The sequence below is a fragment of the Lynx rufus genome, unplaced genomic scaffold (assembly GCF_022079265.1).
Source record: "Lynx rufus isolate CCGP_SWC_20201006 ecotype Redwood Valley unplaced genomic scaffold, mLynRuf1.p SCAF_12, whole genome shotgun sequence".
Lineage (NCBI taxonomy): Eukaryota > Metazoa > Chordata > Mammalia > Carnivora > Felidae > Lynx > Lynx rufus.
Window position 1 is genome coordinate 19747340 of NW_025814826.1, and position 21086 is coordinate 19768425.

Sequence of the window (21086 nt, forward strand, 5' to 3'; positions counted from 1 at the left end):
CTGTCACAAAAACAGACACACAAATCAATGGAACAGAATAGAAAACCCAGAAATGGACCTATAACTTTATGGTCAGTTAATCTTCAACAAAGCAGGAAAGACATTAATAGACACTTTTCCAAAGGAGACATCCAGATGGCTAATAGACACATGAAAGATGCTCATCATCAGGGAAATACAAATCAAAACCATGATGATGTACTATGTCACACCTGTCAGAATGGCTAAATTAACAACACAAGAAACAGCAGGTGTTGGCGAGGATGTGGAGAAAGGGGAACCCTTTTTGCACTGCTGGTGGGAAGGCATATAGATGCAGCCACTGTGGAAAAGAGTATGGAGGTTCCTCAAAAAATTAAAAATAGAGTTACCCTTAACCCAGCAATTGCACTACTAGGTATTTATCTAAAGGATACAAAAATGCTGATTCGAAGGGGCACATGCACCCAATGTTTATAGCAGTGCTATCAACAATAGCCAAATTATGGAAAGAATCCAAATGTTGATCATCTGACGAATGGATATACATATTTATTACTCGGGGGTAAAAAAGAATGAAATCTTCCCATTTGTAACAATGTGGATGGAACTAGAATGTATTATGCTAAGCGAAATAAGTCATAGAAAGATAAATATCATATGACTTTTCTCCTATGTGGAATTTAAGAAACAGATGAACATACAGGAAAGGGGGGAAAAGAGGAGGGTGGAAAACCGTAAGAGACTCTTAACAATAGAGAACAAACTAAGGGTTGATGGAGGAAATTGGGGGAGGGATGAGCTAAATGGGTGATGGGTATTAAGGGCATTTGTTGGGATGAGCCCTGGGTGTTATATGTAAGTGATGAATCGTTGAATTCTCCTGAAACCAACATTGTACTGTATGTTAACTAAAGAATAAAAAAAAAAAGTGTTAGAATACTTCCAAAACAAAAAAACACTCTTCCTTTAAAAGGAATATACTTTGTATATTTTTCATAATTAAAAAAAAACCAAAGCCAGTCAAATAATAACAAGGTTTATATTAAAAACAGTAGTCCTCTACTTCATCCTACTCCCAACTCCCTCTCCTTAGCCCAATAATTCTTAATCTTTTACATTGTTTCTTCTAGAATTTACTTTCTTATGTCTAGGTAACATGCACATCCTGTTATTTCTTGATTTTTTTCTTTCAGTTTTAGATATTGTCTATTGACTTCCTGCTACAGCAGATGAAGATTTAACTCTCCTATACCCCTCCTTTCACATACAGTACTTCTTCCTCCCCTTCAAATATATTTATATCACTGTTTTTGGTTAAATTGATATTTAGGGCTAAAATTAAATATATGAATACTGTTTATAGCTAAGTCATATAGTATATTATTATTTCTTCTCTTCTGTAGCCATTGTTTGCACCACAATTAACAGCTGCATTTTGTTATTAGTTTCTTGGTTTCTGTGCTTTTATTACTAATCCATCCCCAGATTTTCTGATAGAAGTAAAAATTGCCTCTGAACATGTGTTCTGTTTCATGTTTATCTTGGAGAATTTCATCTGAGACTTTAGTTCTCCTTCTATTCCACTTTGGTGGTTCTTTAAGCCTGTTTTGCAGCTATTAGACTTTTGTCTTCACTGTTATCTTGAGATTTTTTCCCCATGCCTTTCTCCTGAATTCCTGATTTCTGAGATCCTATATCTTTTTCTTGGTTTAATCCCTCAGTTTGGTAGAGTAGATCCCTCAGGATTTTCCTGAGAAAGGTTAATAATTTAGGACCTCAATTCTTTGAAAGTGTTTGTATTTTACCCTCACTTTTCATTATCATTTTGCTGGGTGTAGATTTTTAGGACAGAATGGCCCCTGAAAACTAAGGCATTTCTCCATTGTCTTCAAACTTCAGTGGTGCTGTTGAAAAGTTTCATGTTACTCTAGTCTTCTTTCCTTTGTGATCATCTTCCCCCCCCCCCACTCTTTCTGGAAGTTTTCAGGCTCATCTTTTCATCCTGAGAGGATTTGCGTTTCCTTCTACCAAATTCTTGGAGGGGATAACCAATCTGGGATTAGTCTGAATTAAATTCTTGGCTAGAGGTTTATCAGACCATTTAAGTAATCTGAATTTGGCCCACAAATTGGTGAGAACTGACCTATGATTCAGCTGTAGTTTCTCCCCTCTCTATTCTTGCCAAATTTTGAAATAGTCAATTGTCCCTTGAAGACAGTATGGGGGTTTATTTATAATTTACCCTTAAACTGAAGGTATAGCCCTTGGGAATCTTAGAATTCTGGTAGGAGGAGAATCTGTTATTAGACTTCCCACCTTGGAGTAGCCTTGGGCTTTGTTCTCTGTTCCCATCCTCCAAAATGCTGTGAAAATCAAAGTCTGCACTCACCTATCTTGACAGATGCTCTCAGGATAACAGTGTACCACTTACCTTTCTAGGTTCCTGCCTTCACTCAATGCCTAACTGGAGATTTTCTTACTTTCTTGTTTGATGTCTTAAAGATGATTAAAAAATTATATTTTGGGGCACCTGGGTGGCTCAGTCGGTTAAGTGACTGATTCTTGATTTTGGATCAGGTCATGATCTCATGGTCATGAGATTGAGCCCTGTGTTGGGTTCTGTGCTGACACTGCGGAGCCTGCATGGGATTATCTCTCTCCCTCTTTCTCTGCTCCTCCCCTGCTTGCACTCTATCTCTAAAAATAAATAAGTAAACATTTTAAAAAATTATATTTTGTCCAGAAGTTTTAGTTATTTCCAGCAGTCCAGACACCTGTCCTGTCATATTCTTGAAAATGGAAATATCACTTAAAAATTTTTTTTGTTAATGTTTACTTATTAAAAAAAATTTTTTTAACGTTTATTTATTTTTGAGACAGAGAGAGACAGAGCATGAACAGGGGAGGGGCAGAGAGAGAGGCAGACACAGAATCTGAAACAGGCTCCAGGCTCTGAGCGGTCAGCACAGAGCCCGACGCGGGGCTCGAACTCACGGACCGTGAGATCGTGACCTGAACCGAAGTCGGACGCTTAACCGACCAAGCCACCCAGGCGCCCCTATGTTTATTTATTTTTGAGAGAAAGAGACAGAGTGCAAGAGAGAGAGGGGCAGGGAGAGAGAGGGAGTCACAGAATCTGAAGAAGGCTCCCAGGATATGAGCTGTCAGTACAGAGCCCGACCTGGAGCTCAAACCCACAAACCTTGAGATCATGACCTGAGCCAAAGTCAGATCCTAAACTGACTGAGCCATCCAGGTGCCCCGTATATCACTTTTCTAAGTCTCAATTTACTCATCTGAAAAATGAGGATGATAGTAGTATCTACCTCATATATTTGAGTAATAAATGAGATTATCAGTATAAAGTTCTTAACACTGTGTCTGGCACCTCAATTAATGTTTACTTCTTCTTCTTTTTTTGTAAATGGTATTCTCAGAGTCTGAACATGAATGTTTTATCTTGCTGTATTTTTATAGGTATATGAGGCACTAATGCCAGTGATGAAGATGTGAAGCACCTGAGGTCTCGTTAAGTTGTATATTTATTAAGAAATATAGTTCATTTGAAAAGTTTCCGTTTCAAATGAAAACCAAGAGATTACACAACATTAGTAGCCTAGATCTTAACTGAGAAAAGGAGATTTATTGCAGTGAAATCCTTAATGTGTACATTTCTTGAGACAATAGAGTTTGAAAATATCCCCTCTCCCCCTTAATCAAATAGAACTCTAAACGTATATAACATGGATGCTTCTTTTACAGCAAACTAGGGTATGTTCAATTTTTTTTTTTTTTTTACCAATTTTTTATTGCCACAGAAATGTGAATTGCATGAGTTGGTCCTTTTAAAGTGCACAGATATGTTCATTCTAAGAAATTGCTCTTCTCTTTAAAATAAAATTTCCCCCACTGCCGGGTGGCTCTTGCACAGAATTAGCTCTCTCTCTGGTGGTTGCCCTGACCCTTGGGCTGTCTCAGGGACATTCCTTTAGTAGGTGTATTGTGATGTTCTTCACAGCCAGCATGGTCTCTGTACAGGTCGGTTTGATGAGCATCTCTGGGAGTAAAAATCCAAAATGTCCAGTGTCACGAAGTTCAAAAGCAAATGTGTAGGGTATTCCATTTTTGTAGGCCCAATCCATTGAGCTACCAGAGCTCACATCTAAAAATTAAAAAAAAAAAAAAAAGAGCCTCACTAAAGAGTCTGCATAACTTTCAAAGTTTATATATAGTACTTGCTTACTAAGCTATCCTAAATCCTCACAATTAAATACTGTTTCAACAAGAATGATTTAACAGTGGTTCCTTGGCAGTGGGCTCATGGAACTAAAAATCCTACCTGCCATCATCTTTGAGGATCTAGTGTAAGTAGTAATGCTTTTCTAGTGTGATGATCTCAAGATTTCTCAGCCTCAATTCCAATAACATTTATCTCCACCCACACTTCAGTCCCCACCTCTCCCCCTCTACAAACTAATCCCTGGCTCAGTTTCTTTGCTTTCACTCCTTGAAAGGAAGCTGGAGAAAGTCTTTGCTGTAAAATCACTCTAGTCACTGACAGCCTGTTCCTGGCTCCCTGGAGCCAGCTGCTCCAGGCTCCTTTTTCTAGACCTTCACTTAATGAACTTTTCTCACGCTCTTATGGTCCTGCCCTTCACTTTACCATTGTCCCCAGGTCCACACAAGGTAATCAGCCCACCACCTCCTCTACTGACACCACAGCCCTCTGGCTTTCTTCCTTCCAGCTCAGAGGAGGAGAGGATGCTTGTTTTTTACAGGTGTCATCTTTTGATTCTATTCATCATGGTCTTCTCTGGTCTCTGGTCTTCTCTGGGACCTCGTTTCATTAATTAAACCACCCTCTCTTGCATCTGCATTGACCACAATATTCAAGCACTGATTTCCTATAGCACTTCCTTCTTATGCTATATACCATCCTCCTTGTCTTGGTCCTTTTGCTTTAGAATGCAAAGAGACTCTACATATGTTGCCTCTGTATCCTCAGCCACTTTCAATCTGGTTCTTGCCTCTACTTGTCCATGAAACCTTAGTTCTTGAAGGTCACCAATGACAGCAGGCCTAATCTCCTTTCTTGTTGGTGGTGGTGGTGGTGGTTTTTCTTCCCCCCTCTCAGATGCCACTTTCAACCTCTCAACAACATTTAGCATAGCTGATAATCCACTGGCAACTCTCTCCTCTCTCTGGCTCCTGTGACCTCACATGCTTGTGAGCTTGTCAGCACAGAGGTGAAAGTGCAGGCATTGGAGGCAGACTAAGGGCTCAGGCTGTATGTATCCCACCACCTACTGTGACTTGTCTGAACCATAATCTCCTCTTTAGAAGAAGAGATTATAATACCTGCTGCATGGTGGTGTTGTGGAAATTAAATGAAATAATGTGCTAAGGGACATAAGCCCCTATTATTTTGCATCTTGACACCCCAAAGTGCCTAGTATGTCGTTTTTTAGCATAACCAGCTCTTAATAATTGTTTAATAAATTTTTAAGAGAAGAATCTTTATACACTTTTTTCTTGAAATCAATATGATCCAGACTGACCTAACACTATTACTATTAAAAAATTTTTCAGAGCATGTTCATCTGCTCAAATAATACCATTTTTTATGCTGCTTCTGTCAGGACAAATTAGAGATAGATTATTAAGTTAAGACAATTAAATGACTTTGCTGTTTCTCAGGCTCCTCTTGCTTTGGTTAAGGACAAAAGGTAGGCGGTGGCTTCATTGTTCCTCTGGATTAGAGTACACTGGAACTGCAAATAGTGGTCATAAAAGCCAAAGTCAGAGTCAATATGTGCCAAGAGTTACGTCATGGTGATGTGACAGCCTCATTTCTATGGTAACAGATTGTTCTTGGTAAATATAATATCATGACTGTAACTTCATACCAAGCTTAAAAGGTGAAGTGTAAGATTTTTAAAAATTAATATTAAAAACTAATGTATATTATGTGGGTGATAATTAGGAATGTGACTTTTAAAAAAATGCTATCTTTCCTCCTTCAGCATGGCCGTACTGAAAAACAGTTCTAAAGAGGTCAGCATGAGACCAATGATCATAGACTTTGCAAAAAATTCTAATACTTAAGACATTCTCATTATTAGGATAAACTTACATGAGAAGCAATGTTAATTGACAAACCAAGCTTTTCTTCTGAAGGCTCAAGAAAGTGAGTTGTTAGGAATATAATAATGCGTAGGTTAAAGAAATCAAGGAGAAATTTCGTACTTCACTGAAAGCGAGATTGGGTGCCACTCTCTATACATACACATACAACCTGTGTGTGCGTGTGTGTGTGTGTGTGTGTGTGTGTGTGTGCGCGCGCGCGCGCACGCGCGCATATGTAGACATTAATATGTATATGATTTCATGCTAAATTTTCCAAGTCATATAATTAATGAATTTTAGAGTTTAAAAGACCATGAGAAATGACCTTGTCCAATCCCTCACTTAAAAGTGGTGGAAACTGAGGCCCAGGATTAGTATCTTGGCCAAGAATGTATCACAGTTAGCAGGAGAATTAGGACTAGAATCCATGTCTTCTGATTCTTCAAGTTCTTTCCATATACCCAGTTGTTCTTTATTTCATATAAAGTAAGAAATATTTTAATTACCTTTTAAGGGGAAATTCAGCTTTAGGTGTTATGTAAAAAACAGAATTTCCTAACAAGAATGGTGGAGGAAAGGAATAAAAGGGAAGCTCTTTTAGGGCTGAGATATTACTTCATTACCTTCTCAAGGCCCATTTCCACCCTTATAGTAGTTACAATTGCTTAAGGAGCCCACTTGGGCACTTTCTACTGTCATAAGATCTCAATTCAGCTTTGTAGTCATTACTACATGCTTAGAATATTCTCTGCTTAGAATTTATTTAAATTGGTACAATGATTTCTGTCATGCAGTGTAAAACTAATCAGATATATACTCCCTCCATCTTCCTTGGCTAATTTGGTTGTCAAAAATTTCTCTTTAAAGGGGAACACACTTCCTGTTTTTTTAAAGGGAAGTCATTATACAGGATCTTGGTTCAAGAGATGATTCTAAAACAAAATACACAGGAAACTTACACAATGTGCTGGAGGCAGGTCCATATCTATATTGTACCCCATATACCGACTGAAGTGCATTCACAGCTTTATAAGCTGCAGATTCCTGTGAGGGAAAATGGAAAACTTCTATCACTTTCCATCACTGCATTGAAACCTTTGGAAACACTGGCATGTTGTCTGAGCATTATCAGTCATCAATTTGGAGAGCAAGGTTGGGCACATTAGGTAATAGCTATGTTTAATAATAATATTATTCTTTGACACGTGCTGCAGTTTACAGTGTGTTTTGGAACACATTATTTGCTTTGACTGATGCTCACAGCAGACCAGTGATCAGTAATATTTCCACTTGATAGACAAGAAAAGAAAGGCTCAGCAAGGCTGGGATTACATGGCAAGGAGCAGTTAAGTACCCATATCTTCTGATGCTGATTTAGTGTTCTGTTCTCTTCACTTTTATTCAGAGGCACTTGTTTTTATAAATTACAAAATACTTGGGGCGCCTGGGTGGCGCAGTCGGTTAAGCGTCCGACTTCAGCCAGGTCACGATCTCGCGGTCCGTGAGTTCGAGCCCCGCGTCAGGCTCTGGGCTGATGGCTCAGAGCCTGGAGCCCGTTTCCGATTCTGTGTCTCCCTCTCTCTCTGCCCCTCCCCCGTTCATGCTCTGTCTCTCTCTGTCCCAAAAATAAATAAACGTTGGAAAAAAAATTAAAAAAAAATTACAAAATACTTGATAGGGAAGAACGTCAGTCTTCCTCAAGGCTACATATGCAGTGTTCAGCAATGTGGCTGTGTATAACAGATGCTTAATCAATATTTCTTGCATGAATGTTGAATAAGCATAGCTCTGCAAGAGTATCAAGATAATCTTATTGATCTTTAAGTACATACTTCAGTGGCTATGTACAAGGTATTTAAAGCACATTTGCATCAATTAAGAAACCCTTTAGTTCAGGAAGAGTGACTTCTCTTATGCTATTCATTTATCCCCAGGGGAATGGGAATACAATTTCAGAATGCTCCATGACTTCTAAGGTTACATACGCCTCTGACGGAGCTCAGGTACTGCTAAGATGTAGAAATTCTGAGGTGGAACTGTTCCAATCAATGCCAAAAATCGGAAGAATAATCAACACAACAAAACTACTAAAAGGTGAATATTCTAACATGAACTGAAAGGATACGGACTACACTTCAAAACATTTTCAAATGGTATAGCAGCATTAGTTTCAGTAAGGAGTCAGAGAAGTATTGTATGACCAGCAAGAGGAAAAGAAGTATGTTGAAACCAGTATACAACTCTCCGTTTCAATTTGCCTATGAATAATTTAATACATCAGTTGAAGTACTCTGGGCAACATGGTGCCGTGTGTTGGCCTTGGCTGCAGCTTGCTGTCCTCATTCACCTCAGGGATGAGCAAAGCAGCCTCTGCAGCAAATGCCACTTGTTGTGGATATTAAGGGGCCAGGCTCCAGAACCTGGCAGACAATTTATTATTGATCTCACTGATGATGAATTTCTCCTCTCAGGAGCCAACAGAGAAGGAATGTAAACACCCTAATACCAAAAACCTTTATGGAGAATGTTCTAAGATTTTAACATCTTCTCCAATGGTTTTAGCAATATTCCATGGCAAGGGCAGATATTTCTACATTTAGATTATTGCATTCTGCTGGTGGGGAGAGTTTTGTTCCTCATTATTCCGGAGGACTAAATTCCCACCCCGAAATCTACTAAGAAAAAAAAAAAACACAACCTCTTGGCCTCTTTGCAAAAAAACCATAGGCATAGCTTTAGCCTTTTGAGCTCCCTGCACTTCTGCCACTCAGGTGCAGGTGCATGTTGGTGAGAGGTTTAGATAGGATTATTCCACAAAAAATGAAAACTTCATAACATTTTCCAAGAATTATTTTCCAGGGTTGTGTAGCTAGACACCTATTTGAAAGAGTTTAAGCAATTCCTCCTTTCTTTATTGTTTCCTCTTTGCACTTGTCCCAGGCCTCACTTACTAAAAAAATTTTTTTTAATGTTTTCATTTATTTTTGAGAGAAAGAGACGGAACGTGAGCAGGGGAGGGGCAGAGAGAGAGACACACACATGAGTCTGAAGCAGGCTCCAGGCTCTGAGCTGTTAGCACAGAGCCCAACATGGGGCTCGAGCTCATGAACCGCGAGATCATGACCTGAGCCGAAGTTGGAGGCTTAACTGACGGAGTCACCCAGGCGCCTCCAGGTCTCACTTATTGAACCTCAGCTAAATAAGGCTTATTTTTTATTCCTTTTTTTCCTCTTCTTTTCTTTCTGAGAGAAAATGTGTGAGTGAGTGGGGGAAGGGCAGAGAGAGGGGGAGAGAGAGAATCTCAAGCAAGCTCCATGCTGAGCGGGGCTTGAATTTATGACTCTGAGATTATGACCTGAGCTGAAATCAAAAGTCAGATGCTTAACCAACTGAGCCACTCAGGTGTTCCCAATTATTTCCATATTTAAAGCAGCTTAATGAATGACCTAAAAATGTTAGCAGAAACACAGACTCTACCATATTGATGGAAATGTTTTTGAACAATTTATTAGAATTTAATGGTTTCTGGTTAACATTCAGAGACTACCTAGTTTCTGAGAATTTTAATCTTGGCTGTAATGACTTAGCTTATATGTAACCTGGTAACAGAATTTCTCAACAGTGGCACTATTGACAGTCTGGACTAAATAACTCTGTGCTGTGGAGGCTGTCCTATACATTTAGCAGTATCCTTGGCTTCTATCCTCTAGATGCCAATAGCATCCTCCAGCCTTGTTGTGACAATCAAAATGTCTTCAACCTTGTTCAATGTCCCGTGGGAGGCAAATTCATTCTTGGTTGTGAATCACTGATCTACTCTTTATACCACAATCTCCAACCTAAGACAAAATTAAAATAGGCTTAACTTCTGATAGCAAGCTAAATTCAAAATATGGAGAACATTCTCATGTAATAGATTTAATATATTGCATACTCCACATTATCTGTTGTGAGAACATAAATAGACATTGTGCCCAATTCAGAAAGGGGTGAATATTTGCCTAGAGAAGCTTTGTGTGATACAGGGTGGTTAAGCTGTCAAGTTAACAACAACAACGACGACAATGACGACAACAACAAGTCTGTTGACACAGAGTAGCTGAAGAATAGCTGAAGAATAGAACTACCACCTTTACAAAATTTCTCAAGAAAGAGAATTTGCTCAGAATTCTTGCTTGGAATGCCAAGAACAAAATTCCTCTTTTGGACAGAATACAAGCCTTCCCTCAGGCCTTCTTCCTCATGTTCCCCATTCCTTCCAGGTCCTGGACATCTAGATCTGGGATTCCTGCAACTCCAACCAACTGGTGAAGGATTTAGAGTTCAAGGTATAGGAAGAAAGGGGTGCTTATCTTTTATCAAAGCTTTTAATTCAAGTTTAACATCCATATAGAATAATATAACAATTTTAAGTTTATAGCTCAATGAATGATCACAAATTGCACACACTCATATAACCAGTATCCAGGTCAAAGAATAGAACATCAACAGCAACCCCAAAGCCCTCTCCCCTTTACCTCTTCCTTCTTCCTCATTCCTCACACTATATATTAGTTTGACCTAGTTTTGAATTCTATAGACCTTTAGATGCTATTGGCTCTGAACGAGACTCACTTTACAAAGAATTTTGCCCTACAGTGGATAGCTTGTTGGGTTTCTGAGATGAGGAGAGAAAGGAACTCTGCTTAATCACTGACAAGTAATCTAATGCCTGAAGGGCTGTTCATTCTGAGTGCTAACTTGTCAAATAGATGCCCAGAGACTTAGTACCATTAAGCAAAGAGCGCTTATAAATTAAAACTTGCTTTTAATTAATGAGAGTCAGACCATAATTTATGAACAATTATTTACTCAATAAAATTAATTATAGCCCTGAACATGTGACTGAAGCTGTAATACTAATCAAATCCATCCTGACACTTTCCATATAACCTGTGGTAAGAATGTAAATCGGTTTGAAATGATTGCATTTGAGAAGCAGCACAGCATGGCAGTCAAAAGCGACAATGTTGGAGCTAGATTTGGGGCTGAATCCTGGCTATGGCTCTTAGTAGGTGTATGTTGTTAGTCTAATTGCTTAATTTCCATAGGTTTCAGTTTCCTCATCTGTAAAATGGGGATAATAATAGTTACCTACCTCATATAATTATGAAAAATGAGTCAATACGTAAAGAATGCTTATTAGCATAAACACAATATGTGTTTGCTATATGTCATTACTGCTTAGAACCATGTTAGTGTTAGAAAAGAAGAAAGCTTGACACACACATATACATGGTCAAAACCTTACCACACAGCTGAAATTGGGGATTGTTGCATATTTGTAAGAATAGGGATATAGCAACATCTGAGCATATGCATGAAAGGAGAGGTAAGCCCTAATGTGCTTCCTGTGTTTTCGGAGGAAGGTGGCTACAGCTTTCACTTCCGGCTCAGATTCTGGGAAAGGTCCACAGTAGGTATCATCACAAGGGTGCATAGAAGCTCCTTCATCTGTAAGACAGAAAAGAAAATGGGATGAGGGAGTGGAGAGACAAGAAGCAAGAGACACAAATGAGCATCGTTAAACTGCTTTTTTTTTCTTTCATTTCTATCAACATATGGTACTATTAAGCAATTCATCTAATTTCTCATTTATAGGAATCAGTTTTGAAAAATCCAGGGTGGTTCAAACTTCAATGGCCTGAATAGGAAATAAGTACTGATTTTTTTTTTAATTTTTTTTTCAATGTTTATTTATTTTTGGGACAGAGAGAGACAGAGCATGAACGGGGGAGGGACAGAGAGAGAGGGAGACACAGAATCGGAAACAGCCTCCAGGCTCTGAGCCATCAGCCCAGAGCCCGACGCGGGGCTCGAACTCACGGACTGCGAGATCGTGACCTGGCTGAAGTCAGACGCTTAGCTGACCGCGCCACCCAGGCGCCCCAAGTACTGATTTTTTAACTGAGCCTGCATAAACTACTCTGAAGGGATGACTTTGTCAGTGAGAGACCTAATTCTTTATGATCCTCCAGAGCAGGTAAGGCTCCTGTTGTTATACCCCACGGCACCCTGCACTTTCCCTCTGTAACACTCGACATACTTGTAATTAGTCTGCAGTATTTACCTGTTTAGCATTCAACCAATATTTATACTGTTCTAGGTGCCTGGTATTCAATACACAACAATACAGAAAAAAAAAACAAAAAACCCTGCTCTAATAGAAACTACATTCAGTCTGAATTCTTTATTAAACTCTAGGGCTCTGTGAAAGCAGGAACTGTGTGTCTTCAGCTTGCTGGGCACCTGCAACTAGAACAGTAGTATGGCAAATGTTCAACAAATATTTGTTGATAAGTGAATGTCAGATCAAAAGAAAAGGCTAGCCATCTGCACAGGTGTCTGGTAAGATACACACATTGATTAATCAAGAACATGAAGGCAAGACAGAAATAATTCCACAAAACATGCCAAAACAATTTCTATTATATTTTTAGGTAAGCAATATCCAAACTGGTTTTGTAAAATGCAAGAGGCTTCTCCAGCTATCTTGGGGGTAAGAATTTAGTTAAGAAATCCTCAACAGGGGCGCCTGGGTGGCTCAGTCGGTTAAGCACCTGACTTTGGCTCAAGTCATGATCTCGTTTGTGGGTTTGGGCTCTGCATCAGGCTCTGTGCTGACAGCTCAGAGCCTGGAGCCTGCTTCAGATTCTGGGTCTCCCTCTCTCTGCCCCTCCCTCACTCATGCTCTGCCTCTCTCTCAAAAATAAGTGTAAAAAAACCAAAAAAATTTTAAAAAATCCTCGAAACTTAAATTTAATAATTTTTGAATTAACAAATATATATCCCGTAGGTCTATGATGGGGAGGAAGGAAAATAACATTCACTGTAACAATCACAAAGTAGTAAAGTCCCAAGACATTTTTACATTTAGAAAGAATTACCTTTTCTACAGTTATTTGCCACTGGCCATGATTAGCCCTCCCAAAAGCCCTAGAAAACTGTTTTTTTTTTCCATAAACAAATGGGAAATGTCTGGTGATTCTGTGAGATAGTCTAATTCTACTCAATATGAAAAGGTAACCAAGCCAAATCAGGATAAATCTTGAGATGATTAAATCTAGTTTGTGTTACAGGTGAGTTAAGATGGGGAATTTATAGCAATTGTGGTTTTCCTCCTTTGAGTCTAATTCTGGACATGCCTTAGAAGCAAGTGGGATATGGATGGAACTCAGAATATAATATGAACACTATAGCTGATGCTCTGAAAGGTACAGGACAAATAAAGGGACATTTGAAGAACACTGATGTAAAGCACTGGAAAGGAGAGATCACAGACTGAACAACTAATTCCAGAGGGAGCAAAACTAATGATCTAGAGAAAAAGGATTTACAGTAATCCTAATAAATATTCTCAAGGGCATATAGAAGGGCATTGGATACATTAATCAGGGACAAGAAGTTAAAAGTACCACTCAGATAGAATAGAAATAGAGAACTTAATTCATGGGTTGAAAGAATACAGTTGATGAGTGAATTAATGAGATGGAATATGTTTTGAAACATTCCCAGAAGGCATCAAACAAATGAAAGAAAAATTAAAGGAGTATGAAAAATAGAATAACTGTCAACATCTGATTAATAGAGGCCCAAATAGAGAAAGAAATAAAAGCTAAATATTTGAAGAACTGCTAATTGAAAATTTCCCACAATCGAGGAAAGGTTGAATGGGATTATTGTATACAAAACAAGAGAGATAAAGAGGAAATGTGTCAACACTTTGACACACTAGGTTGAAATTTAAGAAAAGAAAACAATTCCAGAGAGAAAGAAACAAGTCATCTATAAGAAAAAGGGATTAGATTCACATTTGACTTTTTAATAGCAACACTAGAGTAGTATTTCCAAAGTATATTTATAAACACATATATACTTATTGTTCTTATTTTTATTTATTTAAAATTAATTAAATGTTTAAATTGAAGTATAGTTATACATATACTATTATATTAGTTTCAGGTATACAACATAGTGAATGGACAATTATATACATTATGAAAAGCTCGCCACAATAAGTGTAGTTACCATGGTCATCGTACGGTGTTATTACAATATTACTGACTCTATTCCCTATACTGTATGTTCCATCCTATGAAACTTATTTGTTTCATAACTGGAAGTTTGTATCTCTTAATCCCCTTCACCTAGTTTGCCCATCCTCCACCCACTCCTTTCTAGCAAGGGCCAGTTCTCTGTATTTATGAGTCTCTTCTGTTTGTTTTGCTTTTTAGATTCTCCATGTAAGTGAAATCATGTTATTTGTCTTTCCCTGTCTGAATTATTTCATTTAGCTAATACCATCTAGGTTCATCCATGTTATTGCAAATGGCAAGATTTCATTTTTTTACTGGATGAGTGCTGGCTCAATGTGTATATATACCACATCTTCTTTATCCATTCATGTATGGATGAACACTTGCGTCTTTTCCATATCTTGGCTATTGTAAATAATGCTGCAATAAACATAGGGGTGCATATATCTTTTTGAATTAGCATTTCCATTTTCTTTGGATAAATATCCAGAAGTGGAATTGCTGGATCATATGGTATTTCTACTTTTAACTTTTTGGGGAATCTCCATACTCTTTTTCCATGGTGGTTATTGTCTTGAATAATGTTCTAGGTGCATTTGAAAAGAATGTGCATTCTGCTCTTTTTGGATGGAATGTTCTGCATGTATCTGTTAAGTCCACCTGGTCTAACATGTCATTCAAAGTAATTATTTCCTTATTTTCTGGGGTGTTAAACTCTCCTATTATTATGCTATTACTGTCAAATTTTCCCTTTATGTCTGTTACTTTACATAAAATCAGATTGCTTCTATGTTGGCTGCATAGATATTTATATTATAAGTGTCATATTATCTTATTGGATTATCATTATGTAACGCCCTTCTTTGTCTCTTGTTACAGTCTTTGTATCAAGGTCTGTTTTGCCTGATTTAAGTATTGCTACGGAGACTTTTTTTTGCTTCCATTTGCATGGTCTTTTTCCATCCCTTAACTTCCAGTTTACATGTATCTTGAGGTCTGAAGTGAATCTCTTATAGATGGCATATAGATAGGTCTTTTTTGTTTTTTTTATCCATTCAGTTACCTTATGTCCTTTGATCGGATCATTTAGAGCATTTGCACCATTTAAAGTAATTATTGATAGACATATGATTATCATTTTGTTAATTGCTTTCTGGTTATTTTCATATTCTCTATTTCTTTCTCTTTTTCTCTTCTACTCTTGTGATTAATCACTTTCTTTAGTCTTATGCTCAGATTTTTTTCTCCTTTTTGTGTATCTATTGCAGGTTTTTGGTTTGTGGTCACCATGAGGTTCATATATAAAACATCCTAAGTATATAGCAGTCTGTATTAAGTTGATGGTTTTGAGTTTGAACACATTTTCAAAGCACTACATTTTTACTCCTCCCCTCTGCTATGTTTTACATATGTGACATATTTTACATCTTTCATTTTTTGAATCCTTTAATTTTTTAAAGGTATAATTAATTTTACTACTTTTGTCTTTTAACCTTCATAATAGCTTTATGTGACTGATTTACCAACTTTACTATATATTTGCTTTTACTAGTAAAGTTTTTTCTTTTAACAATTTTTTTTATATCAGTTATGGTCTTTGCTGCTTAAAGTCTTTCCACATTTCTTAGAAGGTCAATTTAATATTGATGAACTCTTTTAATTTCTGTCTGGGAAACTGTCTCTCCCTCAGTTCTGAATGATAACCTTGTTGGATAGAGTATTCTTGGTTGTAGGTATTTTTCCTTTCAGCGCTTTGAATATAGCCTGCCATTCCCTTCTGGCCTGCAAAGTTTCTGCTGAAAAATCAGCTGATAGTTTTACAGGGTTTTCCTTGTATATAAGTAGTTGCTTTTTTATTTCCATCTCAAGATTCTAATTTTTTTATTTTTAAAAATTTACATCCAAATTAGTTAGCATATAGTGCAACAATGATTTCAGGAGTAGATTCCTTAGTGTCCCTTACCCATTTAGCCTATCCCCCTCCCACAACCCCTCCAGTAACCCTCAGTATGTTCTCCATATTTATGAGTCTCTTCTGTTTTGTCCCCCTCCCTGTTTTTATATTATTTTTGTTTCGCTTCCCTTATGTTCATCAGTTTTGTCTCTTAAAGTCCTCATATGAGTGAAGTCCTATGAGTTTTGTTTTTCTCTAATTTCACTTAGCATAACACCCTCTAGTTCCATTCATGTAGTTGCAAATGGCAAGATTTCATTCTTTTTGATTGCCGAGTAATACTCCATTGTCTATATATATCACATCTTCTTTATCCATTCATCCATCGATGAACATTTGGGCTCTTTCCATCCTTTGGCTATTGTTGATAGTGCTGCTATAAACATGGGGGTGCATGTGCCCCTTTGAAACAGCACACCTGTATCCCGTGGATAAATGCCTAGTAGTGCAATTGCTGGGTCGTAGGGTAGTTCTACTTTTAGTTATTTGAGGAACCTCCATACTGTTTTCCCGAGTGGCTGCACCAGCTTGCATTCCCACCAACAATGCAAAAGAGATCCTCTTCTCTGCATCCTCACCAACATCTGTTGTTGCCTGAGTTGTTAATGTTAGCCATTCTGACAGGTGTGAGGCGGTATCTCATTGTGGCTTTGATTTGTATTTCCCTGATGATGAGTGATGTTGAGCATTTTTTCATGTGTCGGTTGGCCATCTGGATGTCTTCTTTGAAGAAGTGTCTATTCATGTCTTTTGCCCATTTCTTCACTGGATTATTTGTTTTTTGGGTGTTGAGTTTGATAAGTTCTTTATCGATTTTGGATACTAACCCTTTATCTGATATGTCATTTGCAAATATCTTCTCCCATTCTGTCGGTTGCCTTTTAGTTTTGCTTGTTTGTTTCCTTCGCTGTGCAGAAGCTTTTTATTTTGATGAGGTCCCAATAGTTCATTTTTCCTTTTGTTTCCCTTGCCTCCGGAGACATGTTGAGTAAGAAGTTGCTGCAGGCAAGATCAAAGAGGTTTTTACCTGCTTTCTCCTCGAGGATTTTGATGACTTCCTGTCTTACATTTAGGTCTTTCATCCACTTTGAGTTTATTTTTGTGTATGGGGTAAGAAAGTGGTCTAGGTTCTCAAGATTCTAATTTTAATTTCTGACATTTTAGTTATTAGGGAGCTTGGGACCAACGTGCTTGGGCTCATCTTGTTTGGGGTTCTCTGTGTTTCCTGGAACCGGCTGTTTCCTTCCCCAGGTTAAGGAAATTTTCAGCTATTATTTCTTAAATGAGTTTTCTGTCCCTTTCTGTCTCTCTTATCCTTCTGGGATTCCTATAATGCAAATGTTACAATGCTTGATGTTGTCCTAGAGGTCCCTTAACCCATCCTCACTTTTAAAATTCTTACTTTTTGCTATTCAGCTTGAGTGCTTTCCATGACCCTGTCTTCCAGATTGCTGATGTGTTCTTTCGCATCCTCCTGTCTGCTGTCAATTTTCTCTAGATTTTTCATTTCAGTTATTGTATTCTTCAACCCTGATTGGTTATTTTTTTCCTCTTTTCTATCTTTTCACTGAAGTGCTGAGTTCATCGACTCTGAAGTCTGGTGAGCATCTTTATGAACATTACTTTGATCTCTTCATCAAGTAATTTTCTTATCTCCATTTCATTTAGCTTATTCTCTGAAGTTTTTGTTCTTTCAATGGGAGCATGTTCCTGTCTCGTTTTGACTTTTGTGTTTATGTCTATGAATTAGGCAAAACAGCTACCTCTCCCAGCCTTGAAGGTGTGGCTTTGTGTAGGAACATTCCCGTGTCACCTGTGTGTGCCTGGCACTTAGGGAAAGGGTTAGCATTGGGCAAGGAGAGATAAAGGGACCCTGGGGGAGGCAGGCTGCAGCTGTAAGTGGGAAGCTGAAGAAGGGGCAGGGTTTGGGGGGAAAAAAAGGATAAAGGTATACCAAACCCACCTGGGCTAGATGCCATGAGTGGAGTCTCACAAACTTTGATAAGTTCCTAATAAAAAGTCAGGGACAAAAATCCTTGTCGGCAACCCACTTGGGACCTTAGTTTTGAGAGCTTTATACTTTCTCTTGATAAACTCTATCACTTTGCTTACTCTCTGTTGTCTGTGAGATTCATTCTTTGATTCTGTGAGACAAGGACCAGTGTCTCTCCCACCCTCCTGTAACAGCAGGACAGCTTGAGCAGGCTTGGTTTGGGATGTCCTGGGTGCTCCACACTTGGGTGCCCAGGCAGGATGGCGGCAGCTGGTGGGGCATGGGCCAGGGGTGTCCCAAGGTTTTTCACATTGGGTTGCCCCATTGGGCTGGTGGGGCCCTGGGTGCTCTGGGACAGGGCTGTCCCAGTGGGATGGCTCCAGCAGGGGTGGGTGCAGGCCAGAGTACTCTGGGTGGGGTGGATGGAGCTGGAATGGGTGTGAATATGGGAGCTGCCTCTGGGGGGATGGTTGAAGGTGGTGTAGACTAGGACTTGCTGTGGTGGCAGGCTTCCTAGAGCACCACGATCTTGCTCCCATCTGTACTATCAAGGTGGAAAGGAAATGTCAGCAATGGTGTTAGGCAGCACCTCTGACATCAGAAAGGATTTCAGTAGCTCCCCTATTGTTTGGCTGATGTTCTAGGGTTAGGAGATGAGTTTCCTTCCCTTATGTCTAGTTGCCTTCCAGACTGTTTTTCTGCTGTGCTCCAGTTGGGTGAATCTGCAGGTGGGCCCCTCAACGATATCCCTCTCTGCTGAAGTTCACAGCACTGGGGCTGGAGTTCCTATCATTACTATGTCTCTATCTCTCCTTTGTTGTGCAGAAGCTGTTTAGTCACCCCTCAGTTTTTCTTCAGGTGAATTACTCTATAGGTAGGCAAGAATTCAGTGTCCAACAGAGGAGGTGAGTTCAGGGTCTCCCTATGCTGCTGAGACCCCTCCCTCCTTATTAAAAAAAAAAAACAAAAAACTTGCAGAGTGCCTGGGTGGCTCAGTCAGTTAAGTGTCCACCTCTTGGTTTCAGCTCAGATAATGATCCCAGGGTTGTGGGATCGACCCCTGCGTCAGGCTCTGTGCTGACAGAGCAGAGCCTCCTTGGGATTCTCTCTCCCTCTCTCTCTCTGCCCCTCCCCTGCTCACTCTATCTCAAGATAAATAAATAAACTTAAAAAAAAAACTTGCTGAACAGCTTAGGTGCTTTTTCTAGCCTGTCTTCCAGATGGTTGATTCGTTCTTTTGCATCTAATCTGCTTTGATTCCGTCTTATGTACTTTTCATTTTAGTTATTGTAATCCTCAGCTCTGATTGGTTCTTTTATATATTTTGTCTTTCTTTGTTGAAGTTCATCCACTCTTCTCTCATGTCGTACCTTTATAACCATTACTTTGATCTCTTTATCAGGTAGATTAGTTCTTTTCTGAAATTTTGTCATTCTTTTTTAACATACTCCTGTGCTTCATTTTGTCTGACTTCCTAAGTTTTTTCTACATATTAGGTATGTTAGCTATGTCTCCTGGTTTTGAAAGTAGTGGCTTTATGTAGAAGGCATCCTATGAGTCCCCATGGGTCTACCCACCAGAACCAAAGCACTCCAGGGTATCTTCTGTGTGGGCTGTATGTGCTCTTCTGTTGTGACTGGGCTACAACCTCTGCCAGTGCACTGGTGGTCAGGGCTTGTCCCTGGTGGAACTGGCTGAGAGGCCCAACTGTAGCTGCTGTGGGTTTGCTTGTGGGTGGGGTTAGCTCCCTGCATATTGGGCTGAGAGACCTGGCCGTAACTGCTGTAGGCATGCTGGTGGAAAGGGCCGGCTCCCTACCACCCCAGGGCAGGAGTCACTTTGAAGGGGTGCTGGCCCTGGCTGGGGCTGTCTGCCTGGTATGGTAGGGGCAATAGTGGGTTTGGGGGGATGCTGGCCCCAACCAAGACTGCCTGTTGAGTGTGGTAGGGCAGAGGCTGCTTTAGAGGGATGCCTCCTGGGGCAGTTGGGTTGGGTGAAGCAGGTCTGCAGGAGAATGCTGTGGCAGGGTGAATGGTACTAGCAAAGTAGATGGAAAATGTCAGAATTGGCTTCTGCTGGTGTCTGGCCATCTAGGCAGAAGCCAGAATGCTATTCTTGTGTAGGCAAGCCGGATGTGATCTAGCACAAGTCCATGACTCCTGAACCTCTATCTCAAGCTTCAAACTCAGGTATATTATAACCTTCTGGACATTTCTATCTACTTGTCTCAGAGGCTCTGAGAGCTCAAGATGTCCCTAGATGAAATCATTGTTCTTTTTCTTACCCACCAAATTGATCTTTTGCTATGTTTCTTAACCTGTGTTTCCCCTCATTCATCTAGTGGCCTATGTCAAAACTTATGTGGAACAATTCTAGAAGTTTTCTTCTCCCTTATCCCTCCCTCCAACTGGAGAACAAATTCTGTTCATTCTATCTGCTCATCTCTCTGTGGACAATTCTGCCAACAAAGTTCAGGCTCTTGTCATTATTCCCCTACGTTATCAGAACAGTTCCTAGCCTTCAGTCTGGCCTACCTTGAATTCAGCCCTGTCAATATCACTGTAATGTAAATAAGTCTGATCTTATTTATTCTAAAAACATAAATCTGATTTGCTGCTTAAAAGTCTTCAATGGTGGTCTTCTGGATAAAGTTCTGAAATCTTACTACCACTTAAAGGCAGAGATAGTGTGATCAAAATGTTTGAATTTGGTAGTGGTAGGTATTATAGTTTATCTTGTATGTTTTTCCTGTCTTAAAACATTGGTGATTTTGTCCTATTGCTGTATGGATAAGTTTGTGATTGATATTTTATCACTGATTATATAATTTCATGTGCTTTTCATGGCTTTATAATAGTTTGCAGGTTACATAGTTCTCTCCTTCCTTGGAATTCAGGGAGTCATGCTCCTTTCCTCTAACCAAATGCTTATGGGATAAACTCCCTCATGATTTGAT

General features: G+C 39.2%; 1 protein-coding gene across 1 annotated transcript in view; it reads right to left on the bottom strand.

The window, feature by feature from the left end:
* Window positions 1–3956: 3956 nt before the first annotated feature.
* The window catches only part of CPA6 (carboxypeptidase A6), a 313869-nt gene continuing 296739 nt past the window's right edge, over window positions 3957–21086 (bottom strand). Inside the window, exons 9-11 of the mRNA XM_047073812.1 lie at window positions 11399–11601; window positions 7068–7152; window positions 3957–4144 (exon numbers count right to left, since the gene is read on the bottom strand). Of these exons, the coding sequence (XP_046929768.1) occupies window positions 3957–4144; window positions 7068–7152; window positions 11399–11601 (476 nt within the window). The remainder of the gene's footprint in view (window positions 4145–7067; window positions 7153–11398; window positions 11602–21086) is intronic.